The sequence below is a fragment of the Mandrillus leucophaeus genome, unplaced genomic scaffold, assembly GCF_000951045.1.
Source record: "Mandrillus leucophaeus isolate KB7577 unplaced genomic scaffold, Mleu.le_1.0 Scaffold15, whole genome shotgun sequence".
In the NCBI taxonomy this organism is placed as follows: Eukaryota; Metazoa; Chordata; class Mammalia; order Primates; family Cercopithecidae; genus Mandrillus; species Mandrillus leucophaeus.
Window position 1 is genome coordinate 7,826,426 of NW_012101476.1, and position 12,392 is coordinate 7,838,817.

The window sequence follows — 12,392 nt, forward strand, 5'->3', positions numbered from 1 at the left end:
GAACTCTACAATGGGACTGACCACTGTATCTGATTAGCTATCATTTTATAACCAAAAGTTCTATTATGATCAAACAATAAACATTTCTACTCATCATAAAAAACAGAAGTAAGTCTACACAATATCAGTGAATACTCACGATTCACTCACTGTTTCCAGTATAAAGCTATGGCATTCAACTCATGGCCTGAATAGTAAGCGAGGAGGAAAGAGCTACCCCAATTTTTCTTTTTGTTTTAAAGGTTTTCGAGTTTACTTAATACCCTATTCTCATATAATAGGGCTGTTGAAAGGCTTCTCTTTGGCTTCACCGTTTTCCTCTACTCGAACTTTACAAAGGAGATAAATGCTTCAGACATAACCTTGATTACACCATGGCTTGGCCTGGTAATGTCAGTTGCAAGTTTGCTGGTTTAAGAGTTCGAATAATTTGTAAATAACAGTACATGTTTCTATTGTGTTTCCAGAATGTATAGAGTTGGCATAGCATGGAAAGCTAAGAGGATCAAAAATCCATTAAAATAGTCCCTAACAAATGAAGAAGAAACACTCACAAACCTTCTTGAGAAGACACAATTGGTGGCAGGTAATCAGGAATGTATTCTTTTCTTTCCTCTGCATCTTTACTTCCAGGTTGAGGAAACTGAAGTACATTGTTCTTGCTAACGGGAAATGACGGAATTTGGTGTGGGAAGGTGACAGGTTCAATGTTGTGAATATAGTCTTCTAGTTCATGTAGACTAACCCCCATCAGCTGGAAAGCTTCACTAACATCATCCAAAACTGGGTCTGTTCGGCCATCTGAAACAAAGCCAAAAGCAAATCAAATTATTTGAAGAAATCCCGTGAATATATTTTTAAATATTAAAAAAGGTAGTAAGTAAATATGCAGCTCAGAATCAAACATTTTAACCTAGTTATTGGAAAGAATTTAATATTTTAAATAGAATATCACAGAATCATGTTTAAGCTGATTATTAAGGTCAAGCTTAAATACGATCAGACAACTAGCCAGAACACCACAGAAAAATCACACTCATGATCAGCTTATATATTATAGAACAAATTTCAAAGTAGTTTACCGATGATCAAAAGCATCTGGAACAGTGCCTGACACACAGAAAATGCCCCAAAAATAATAATAATAAAGTAGTGTTTTGTCTTTTTTTCGAGATGGCATCTTGGCTGGGCGCGGTGGCTCACGCCTGTAATCCCCACACTGAGAGGCTGAGGCGGGCAGATCACAAGGTCAGGAGTTCGAGACCAGCCTGGCCAACATGGTGAAACTGTCTCTACTAAAAATAAAAAAATTAGTCGAGCATGGTGGCGCACGCCTGTAATCCCAGCTACTCAGGGGGCTGAGGCAGGAGAACTGCTCGAACCTGGGAGGCGGAGGTTGCAGTGAGCCGAGATCACGCCACTACACTCTAGCCTGGGCAACAGAGCAAGATTCCGTTTCAGAAAAAATAAAAAAAGAGAGATGGCATCTTGCTTGTTGCCCAGGCTGGAGTGCAGTAGTATGATAATAGCTTCTTGCTGCCTCAAACTCCTAGGCTCAAGCAATCTTCCCCTCTCAGTCTCCTGAGTAGCTGGGGCTATAACCACATGCCACCATGCCTGGCTAATTATTATTATTATTATTATTATTATTATTATTATTTGTAGAGATGAGTTCTTGCTATGTTGCTCAGGCTGGTTTTGAATTCCTGGCCTCAAGCAATCCTCCTGCTTCTGCCTCGCAAAGTGGTGGGATAACAGGAATGAGCCAATGTGCCTGGCCTTTTTTTTTTTAATCATCAAATAAGTAGTGTGCTGTGCTGACAAAGTCAATGTTTGTTACATTTCCTCTGTTGTTCCCTGATGCATCTGCGGAATCTTAAACAGTGGCTGGAACATAGCTGGCACTCAATAAATACCTACTGAATGAATTATACCAGTAAATGAATTTCTAAAATCTAAGAATATTTACAAAGAAGGCTCAGATCATAAAAGTTTGGTTTTTGTTTGTTTTTTGAGACAGGGTCTCACTCTGCTGCCCAGGCTGGAGTGCAGTAGGGCAATCATGGCTCACTACAACCTTAACTTCCCAGGCTCAAGCCGTCCTCCCACCTTAGCCTTCCGAGTAGCTGGGACTACCAGTGCACCACCACCATGCCCAGCCATAAAGGTAAATTTACCTATAAATTTTCAAATGTAATTAGAAAACACAACATAAAACAGAAATAAAAAGATAAAAAGTTAGATATAGTGAGTTTTTTTCTTTACAAAAGCAAGTTTTTCTTATGCCTATCCTTAGCAGAGCTTAAGATCTCTACATCTTTAAAAATGTCTATGAAAATTCCAGTTTCCGATTTTCAATAGCCTAAAGGATTGAACTGAAATCCTGACTTTTTAACTGAAATCCTGAAATTTGATCACTTCAAACTCAGTATGTCTGAAACTAAATCACACTGTAAAATGAAAAAGAATCCAAATCTTGCTAGAATTGGACGCATGTGTGGTAATGCATACAGAAACGTCTAGAAGGATATTCAGCCAATGGTTAACAGTTGAAGGGGATGGAAGCTGCAGTAGAGGGGAGGGCTGTGGTGGAAGCAGGAGACTGACTTTTAACTCTACATACTTCTGCAGTCTTTGATTTTTTCTTTTCTATAAGCATGGGTTACTTCTAATGTATACTTCTAATGATGTATAAAAAAGAGAAAACAAATAAAACGAATACTCTTCTTACTGAACGTAAACAGGCATTTCAACTCTTCTATTCCTATTAAAGCTATTATTACTCTCTCAGTCTAAAAAATATAATCATCTTAAATTCCTCCATATGCTTCACAGCCTCAAACCAAAACCTGGAACTGTTTCTAACCCTGTCCCCCTCCCCATCCCCGGGCACTTTTTTTTTTTTTTAACCATGATTTCAGATTTTTTTCCTTTCTCTCTATTCTTACTGTCCCTGTCTCAGTATAGTCTCAAGTTCTGCCCACTTCAATGTCTTGTGCACATCACTGTCAGTACAATTTTCTTAAAATACCACTTTAATCATATTGTCCCCCTACTTAGAAGTATGCAATGTTTTCTACTACATGTTTTAATTCTTTTGTCTAGCTTTTAAGTCCCTCCATAACCTGATTTCACTGTGTTGAACACTTTCCTCAGACACCCTTGGAATGAACTAGCTGCATAGGGAGCTGAACACCTTACTGGTACTTTTATTATGCTTAATCTCACCTGGACAGCTTAGTTTATGTGATTCTCTAACCCGGAATACTCTATACCTTTATACAACCATACTTCATAGCTCAACTCAAATCTTATCTTTTCTGTGAAGTAATCCTACCCTAGAATCCATAGCCTACAACCATCTCTCCTCTTACTCCTTTTACATTTACTCCCTGTACCATACAAAAAATATTATAGTACTAGTGTTGAAGAGTCAGTCTGAAAGATTTAGCACCTGCTTTCAGCGCACGCCAACACATTTAATATATAATGTGACACAGACAGAGACATCTGCCCTTGAATGCTTGGAGAAATTGTTACCCTAAGGCAATTCTGAAGTTCATTATTTGTTCATTATTTGAATTAATGGTAACTTCTAATACTTGCTTTAACTTGAGAACATTTATTTTAGAAGAAACAAACACCATCAGTTTGTTTTTGCTGACATTCTGGCACTCTTGAACACACCTTATGGGCAGGGATTGTATCTTAGTAATTTTATGTCTCCAATGTCTAGTACAGGGATTGGTTCATAAGTGGTGCTCAATAAGTGTTTGTTAAAACAACAGAAAGAATTTAAAGGAGTGGAATACAAGATTCTGTAGTGGTAACTTGGAGTTACAGAATTCGATTTTAGAATAAGACTGGTATAGAAAAAAGAATCTAAAAATATCTAATAAGTATACCAAAATTAGCGTTAAAAAAAAAGTCATCAAATCACAATGGGACATAATGAACCTGACAATCTCATTCTCACTGAAACCAAGAAACTGGCTATGGAAATTAGGTAATTAGGAAGAAGGTTTACACTGAAGAGCTGCAATGACCCCTGGGTGACTTTGGAATACCTAGTCACATGGAGTGCCAGCTCCCTTCTGTTTTGTATAAAAGGCAGGAAAGGTAACTAGTATTCAGGAGACATTCTGAATAGCTAAAGATACATGGTAGCAAACATAATCTGGACTATGCCTAGCCTAGCCTAGCCTATCCTATCAGTAACAGTATACTCAAGAACCACTGCAGAGCAGGCCAGAGGAAAAAGAAACAAAAGCCAGAAGAGTAGTCAACTGGTGATGCACTTTCAAGATAAAAACACATGCATATTACTTTGTGGTTCCACATCCAGATGTATCAGTGAGCTGGGCATGGTGGCTCATGCCTGTAATCCCAGCACTTTGAAACACTGAGGCAGGAGGATCACCTGAGCCCAGGAGTTTGACAGCAGCCTGAGCAATATAACCAGACCACATCTCTACAAAAAAATAAAAAAATTAGCTAGGCATGGTGGCGTATCCCTATAGTCCCAGCTACTTGGAAGGCTGAGGCAGGAGGATCACTTGAGCCCTGAAGTTCGAGGCTATAGAGAGCTAAGATCGCACCACTGCACTCCACACTGGGCAACAGAGTGAGACCCTGTCTCAAAAGAAGAAGAATAATAGAAGCATCAGTGAAATCAAGCATTCAAAGCATACACATTTTTGGAACTCAATATGTAAAGTCAATAAGTGGCTTTTAGGGTAGTGGTTTATCAGTTCATTCATTTATTCAACAAATATTTCTCAGGTGCCTATTACATAATGGCCCTATAGGTTACAGAATACAAATATAATCAATTTTTTCTCCTGGAGAGGGGAAAGAGACATACACAGGTGATTACAAAACAAGATGACAAATAATATAAAAGAAATATGCACAGAATTATGAAAGCAGATAACATGAGTTCCCTAAAGCAAGTGATAAGTGCATCTCAAAATAAAAGTAGTACTACCGGTGGGCCAGGGGCAAAGGACAGTCTCGGTAAGAAACAGCACGTATGTAAGAATGGACAGCTTAAAACATTTTGGAAAAGGCAGGTAGCTCAGCGTGGTCGCAGATTAGGTAGGCTGGCAAAAGATAAGCAAAATGCTAGCTCACAAAGGGAACTGTGTACTGCTAAGAGTTTAGATTTTTAGCCTGTAACCAACGAAGTACAGTTAAAATATTTTTAAGAATAATGACAGGATCAGATTTGTGTTATGGACAGAATAGTTTGGCGCCCTGTGGAAGAGGGAACGAAATTCGGGGCCTGAGAAATACAGCGTGTCTGTGAGTCTCAATTTTTCAGTATAGGAACCACTTTAACAAAACAAAATATCCTATGAGATACTTCATTCAGTTCTCCAGCTTATCACCTTAAATATCATGACTTGAACCTAAGATGAGTGGTAGTTTCCTCTCCTCAACAAACACACATGCAATGCTTCACATCAACAAGATAATGTGGAGCTTCTATTAAAATATTCCATTCCTTCCATTAAATTATTAAATACCACTAGCTATAGATATTACCAGACATTCACTTAAAACCCGTAAGTACTGTAGCCCAGATTACCTGGAGAATCTTGTCAACTGCCCACGGTCCCTGTATCCTACTTCGATAACAACTGACATCTCACTGGTAACCGAGACGTAAGTGAAAGTACATCTCATCAGCGAAACTGACAAAGTCAGCCTTGGGAAAACAGTAAATGGAGATGTCGTTCACGAAACGAACAGACACAGAAAGACGAGGCAATGTCCCTAACGGAGCAGAGCTGTCAACGAGTCTATGTAGTTAGGAGCTCAGGAATGGCCAGTCTTGTAAGAAACGGCCGGTAGACGGAGCGCCTGTGACAACTAGTTGTAGTAGTTTGCGGGCAAGGGAGAAAAAGGACCGAGGTAAAAGAGGGTGTAGGGCACGCTGGGGGTGGATCTACCCGCAGCAAACAGGAGACAATGAGAGAGATCCAGGCACATTTCAGGGCGGAGGAGCGGTAGGAGGGTGTGGAGCTGGGAGCGAAGACCCGGCTCCCGAGCTGGTGGCGGGAAGTTAGCGGATGAGGAAGAGGCACCCGAAGGATGACTAGAGTTTGCAGGGGCAGTGGAAGCCCAGGGACGTGGGAGGCCGAGGAGACAGCAGATCTCGAGGCAGGGTGCGGGATGCACACCCCGGGGACGCGGAGGGACAGGGAGAGCGGAGGTGTCACCCTTGACTTGCCGGGGCAGCCCTCCCGCACCCAGCCCGGTACTCACAGAGCTCAGAGTACCGATGGCAGCCCCGGCCCAGCTGCTGCAGATAGCGCTGCAGCACGTCCGTGAGGAGGTGGCAGGCGCTGAGCTGCACCGAGTCCCAGCCCAGCGCCTGGCAGATCTGCGCCACCGAGACCCTCAACAACGACCTGGAGTAACTCTCGCACATCCCGCTGCGTGGACGCCACCGCAGCCCTTGCTGCCACTGCTCTCCAGCCCCGCCGCCAGACCTTAGCAGGGCCCCCGATTCATCCTCTAGGGCTTCCGCGGCGGGGAAATGGTCCCCCGGACCCCCGGCGACCACCTCAAAGCCCCAGCAGCACGGAACGCGCCAGCCTGAGAGCCGCCATTTTGGACTCGCTCCGCCTCCCGCTGGACGGCCGCCGGAGCGAGGCAGCATGAGCCGAATGCTGAGCGCGCCGATGAGAAAGCCCCGCCCCGTCGGAGCGGAGCGAAGCCTCGGGATCGCCTCTGAGGCCTGGAAGCCAGCCGGAAGCGGGCGTGCGGCGCGCAGGTGGAGGAGGCGCCCGGGGAGGCAGGTGCTAGAGCGCTCACCTCGAGGAGAGCGGGGACGAAAACGTCAGTGTTTTAGAGGCAAACGAGGGATCTGGGATACGACATTGACAGGTTAGAGAGTTAGCATTAATAACGTTAGTCATATGAGAGGGTTATGTGCTAGAGAGAAGTTCCGGGCGTGGGAACTTACGGTGCTCGCCGAACGCAGACCTGCGCTGGTCTTGCCTATGCTAAAAATCTGTGTATTGAGGTGCTTGCCACTGTAAAGATTAAATAAAGTCCAAGGTGTTCCGCATGCCCTTCAAAGCCCTTCGCAACAGGGCGGGGACTAGGAGGAGGCTTCTGTGCCAAATTAATGGGGGCCCCAAAAAACAGTCATCAAGAGAAAAAATCCAAATCTATGCCATAAACTCCTGACTCACTCATGTCATTCTAATCCCAGCCCTGGTTCCAATAAGACTTTTTTTTTTCTTTTTCTTTTCTTTTCTTTTTTTTTTTTTTACAAATCAGGTGAGCTGCCTGTGGGCTGTAGTGTGCGATTTACGCATCGCGGCTGTGACCTGTGGGGGGTTGGGGACCTCAGCTGCCTACAGAGGCCAAACCGGAGCCTTAAACCGGTGTCGCAGGCCGAGTGCCCTGGGAACGGTTGCCTACCCCAGAGCCTTCTCCCAGCTCCAGCCAAGTATTGCCAGAAATCGGGATTTAGGGATAAATATCTTGATTTTTAAATACAAAAGTTGGGAACACATCTCAAAAGCCAAACTCATCCCACGGTTAGTCTAGATTCAGCCTGCAGGTCGCCCAATTGCAGTGGCTGAACTATGCGGTTTCTTAAATATGCCCTTCTGTACCTATCACAGTTATTTAGTATAAGAGTTTATGTGCTCCTTCAATAAATTCCGAGTTTATGAGTGGCTCTGTATTCCTCCTACAGGGACTATTCCAGAACTTTGAACATGATATTCACATTTTTGAAAGTCTGGAAAACTCAATAATAGAACTGAAATTATGGTTCTTCAGCTAAATGGTGATCTGCAGAGAAGCAAGGTACTAGAGGGCAAGGTGCCTGTATTTACTCCATGGACACTCTGTCCCCAAGTTATCAGGAACATTGTGTTGCTAAATTTATGAGACATTTTTCAGTCCTAGCCTTACTTGATTATTTTGTAGCTATTTGATAATGTTAAATGCTTCTGTAACATTGAAACTCTCTTGGCCTTGGATTTCACAAGTCTGCCCGGCTACCACCACCACCCTGGCTGTTTGTTCCTCTTCATTTGCCTTTCTGTGTATAAGGGAGGGGATTTTATTTCGGAAAATTTCAAACCTACAGAAAAAGGTGAAACAAAATCATAGACTCAAGTATACACTGCATCTAGATTCACCAATTGTTAACATTTTGCCAATTTACTATGTCTTTTATATTTATATATGCACACAGCTATTTTTTTCCAGCAGTTTGAAAATAAGCTGCAAACTTCATGACACTTAACCCCACCACACCTCAACATGTATCAGCCCAAAACAAGAACATTCCCCCACATAACTATATACAAGTTCACATGTCACAGGCTTTGTTCCTCAGGAAGTCAACTCTGAAATAGAGATGAGCCTGCAGAAAGTTCATTGAGGAATCCTCCTGGGACTTGGGGGAAGGAATGAAAGCCAGGGTGCAGTGAATGCCTTGGCAAGGAAAGCCTCAGCCAAGCCAATGCCATAGTGTGCAGAAGCTGGAGTGGCCCTTCAGAGCTTCCCTGAATCCAAACATGAAGGCTGGACTTTGGCCGGGCGCAGTGGCTCACGCCTGTAACCCCAGCAGTTTGGGAGGCCGAGGCAGGCGAATCACAAGGTCAGGAGATCGAGACCATCCTGGCTAACACGGATCACAAGGTCAGGAGATCGGGACCATCCTGGCTAACATGCTGAAACCCCGTCCCTACTAAAAATACAAAAAAGCCTGGCATGATGGCGGGTGCCTGTAATCCCAGCACTTTGGGAGGCCGAGGCGGGCGGATCACCTGAGGTCAGGAGTTCAAGACCAGCCTGGCCAACATGCTGAAACCCCGTCCCTACTAAAAATACAAAAAAACTAGCCGGGCGTGGTGGCGGGCGCCCACAGTCCCAGCTACTTGGGAGGCTGAGGCAGGAGAATGTCGTGAACCTGGGAGGCGGAGCTTGCAGTGAGCAAGTGCAGTCCCGCCACTGCACTCCAGCCTGGGCGACAGAGCGAGACTCCGTCTCAAAAAAAAAAAAAGAAGGCTGGACCTTTATATTCCCATACGAACAGGTCACTGCATGAGGGCTACCTGGGAAAGGGTGTGTGCTCTCAGGCAAAGGAACTCTCTGCAGCTGAGTCCATTCAATTCCAAGGACAGCTGAAGTCCTTCAGTCCCGAGGGGCTCTGAGCAGTATATTAGAGCATTCATCACACTTCATCTCTTTTTTTTTTTTTTTTTTTTGAGACGGAGTCTCGCTCTGCCGCCCAGGCTGGAGGTGCGGTGGTGGGATCCCGGCTCACTGCAAGCTCCGCCTCCCGGGTTCACGCCATTCTCCTCCCTCAGCCTCCGGAGTAGCTGGGACTACAGGCGCCCGCCACCTCGCCCGACTAGTTTTTTGTATTTTTTTTTTAGTAGAGACGGGGTTTCACCGTGTTAGCCAGGATGGTCTCAATCTCCTGACCTCGTGATCCGCCCGCCTCGGCCTCCCAAAGTGCTGGGATTACAGGCGTGAGCCACCGCGCCCGGCCTACAGTTCATCTCTTTTACCCTCAGAGACACGTCTTGGTTTGAGGAACGTCTCCTCCAGGATTCTGGAGGGGGCCCTTTCCCTGGGGAAAACATTAAAGAGGAAGGTCAGGAGACAAGTTAGAGCCCCGACTGCTGCAGCCAGGCCTCAGCGGATACTCAGTATTCTCCTCCTCAGGCCTACATTTCTCTCACTTCTGGTCTCAGTAGCTTACTTGGTGGCATGATGCAGACCCTCGTGTGCAGGTCTGAGCCGCTGGTTTCCAGGCCCTTTTCATACTGTGGCTGCTGAACTCGTCCTTGTACCATCAAAATTGGGGAAGAGAATACCCACAATTGGGCAAGAGGCACCCAAACGGACCATCTGGAAACCAAACACTCCACCTTGCCTCCCGCTCTGTGATAGGAGCCCATCCCCCTCCTAAAGATGACTCCTCTCTTCGCTGCAGTCTCAGAGGAAGAGCCCAGGCAGCAACTGTAGCTCATGTTTCAGTGGGACTCCTGCTAGGGCCTCTGGTGAAAGCATTCCCCCGTTTGGAAATGGGATCTGTAAACCTGGAGAGCCCAGAGTGGCAGGAGAGGAAGAACAATTTCCCAGGTGGGTCCCTGAGAGTGATGTAAGTGGAGAAACCCCAGTCTCCACCCTGTGTCATCTGCTTATTGGGAACCCAGCATCACAGAAGAGTCATTGACTTGGTGGGGCACAGTGGCTCATGCCTGTAATCTCAATACTTTGGGAGGCCAAGGCAAGTAGATGGCTTGAGGCCAGGAGTTCAAGACAAGCCTTAGCAGCATAGTGAAACCCCCATCTCTACAAAAAATAATTATTATTATTATGTGTATATATATGTGTGTGTGTGTATATACATATATATGTGTGTGTGTGTGTGTGTATATATATATATATTTTTTTTTTTAAAGAAATTAGCCCCAGTTACTCAGGAGGCAGAGGCCAGAAGATAACTTGAGCCCAGGAGTTTGAGGCTATGGTGAGCTATGATCGAGCCACTGCACTCCAGCCTGGGCGACAGTGAGACCCTGTCTCTACAAAAAGAAAAAAGGTCATTGGCTTAAAGAGTGCACAGCAGCCTAGGGGATCAGGCCCATCCTCAGAAGGTATTGCCTGTGCGCTGGTGCTTTCATTGTGCCTAAAAAAGGCTGTTCCATTGCTGTACCAGGCTGACAGCTTCTGAGTGGTGTGGGGTGTGATATGACCAGTGGGTTTCATAGTCTTGTGCCCACTCCGACATCTCCTTTATTGTAAAATGCGCCCCTTAGGCTAACATAGCGTGATATGGGAACCCAGTGACTCTACAAGATAAGCAGGAAAGGCAAATCCATACCCAGAATATATTTCTTATCACAATGAATGTTTACCCTCGTTATCACATGGCTGACTAGGAGTTGTGGCTCACAGCCTCTGTCCAGCATCATGAGAGAGCATGGTACCACAGATTGCTAGCCTGAGAAAAGATCAAAATTCAAAGTGTGGTTTCTACTGAATGCATATTGCATTTGCACCATCGCAAAGTTGAAAATCATAAATTAAACCATCGTTAAGTTGGGGACCGTCTGCGTATGATGACACAGGGTGAGAGAATTAACATAGCTCTAGGGCAAGACCAAAATGTATACTGTTGTCTGTTCCAAGTGCACAGAAACTATTTCTGATCCTTTCTGTTTGGGATGGAAAAGACAACTTTCACCAGCCAATGACCACATGCCATATGCTTGAGACAATGTTTATCTGTTCTAGCAAAGACACCACATCTGGCAGAGCAACTGCAACCAGGGTTACTACTCAGCTAAGTTTACAACCGTTCACGCTCACCCTTCAAGATACATCTCATATTTGCAGGAGCCAGACTGTCAGATGAAATGAAAATGTAGTGACCCACTGCCTCAGCATCCTTTAGGTCATGATTTCTGCCCACCCCGCCCCAGCTGCAGGGGCAGTTTCAGAGTCATCTCCTCAGCCCTCCCACGCCCAAAGTTCTTACCTACGGGCCAAAGAACCAGCGGAGGGGTTGTGCCGACATCCCAGTATGTCTGTTCCAGTGACACATTCAGGATTCAGGGAATTGGCCACTGAGTGGATATACGTGTGAGCTGAGCCTGGGTCAAGACTCCAGGTGCCACTTGGCCTCAGATGCTCCCACTCTGACAAGGGATTTGCAATGACTCTGCATCTCCTGGTTTCATTCTCAGCTTCCTCAAAATGGCGGTTTTCCCTTTCCCCAGTGGACAGTCACCCGAGTAATGGCTGTAGGTTCTTTTGCAAAAGGAGTTGGGGGATCATTACCTTCACTGTTTGGTGCTGCAGCATTCTTCTTCCTGAAGACTCAGCCTCTTCTTCAGTCAATAGGGTTTCAGTCTGAAAGCTGGCTTGGATACAGGAACTGGGCATGGAATCATGACTGGTTATGGGGGTATCTGTCCTCAGCCCCCTGACTACCCATCCTTGAATTATTCTGATGGTCCAGATTGAGTAGCCCACATGTCGGCGTCCATCCATTTCGCCCAGGTACCCCTTACTCTGTGAACCAGCCCCATAACTCGCCAGATGAGCCCACACCCCTCTGATTGCTCTCACGCATAACTGCATTCACTTGGCTTCTGACTGCTAAACAGTTAAGTATCGCCACCTGGTTTCTATGATTCTTGGGGTCCCATGAGCTCCGAATTTCTCAAATATCTGGTATATTCATATGTTGTCCCAGCTTGCTTCCACTGTTGTACCACCCTGTTCACCCCTGGTGGAAGTTTTAAGACTTGCACATTCAGGAGCTGCTACCTTGTGTCAGGTGGCACCTCTGTGCTTCATCCACCACCCATGCTGAAGTCCTCACCGCCAGCCAGTGGGGG

The 12,392-nt window shown here is 45.4% G+C and overlaps 1 protein-coding gene across 1 annotated transcript in view; it reads right to left on the reverse strand.

Moving 5' to 3' along the window:
- TAF3 (TAF3 RNA polymerase II, TATA box binding protein (TBP)-associated factor, 140kDa) overlaps positions 1 to 6,661 on the reverse strand; it is a 199,579-nt gene extending 192,918 nt beyond the window's left edge. The window contains exons 1-2 of the mRNA XM_011974946.1: positions 6,271 to 6,661; positions 559 to 801 (exon numbers count right to left, since the gene is read on the reverse strand). Coding sequence (XP_011830336.1) covers positions 559 to 801; positions 6,271 to 6,436 — 409 coding nt within the window. The 5' untranslated portion in view covers positions 6,437 to 6,661. The remainder of the gene's footprint in view (positions 1 to 558; positions 802 to 6,270) is intronic.
- Between the last annotated feature and the right edge of the window lie 5,731 nt (positions 6,662 to 12,392).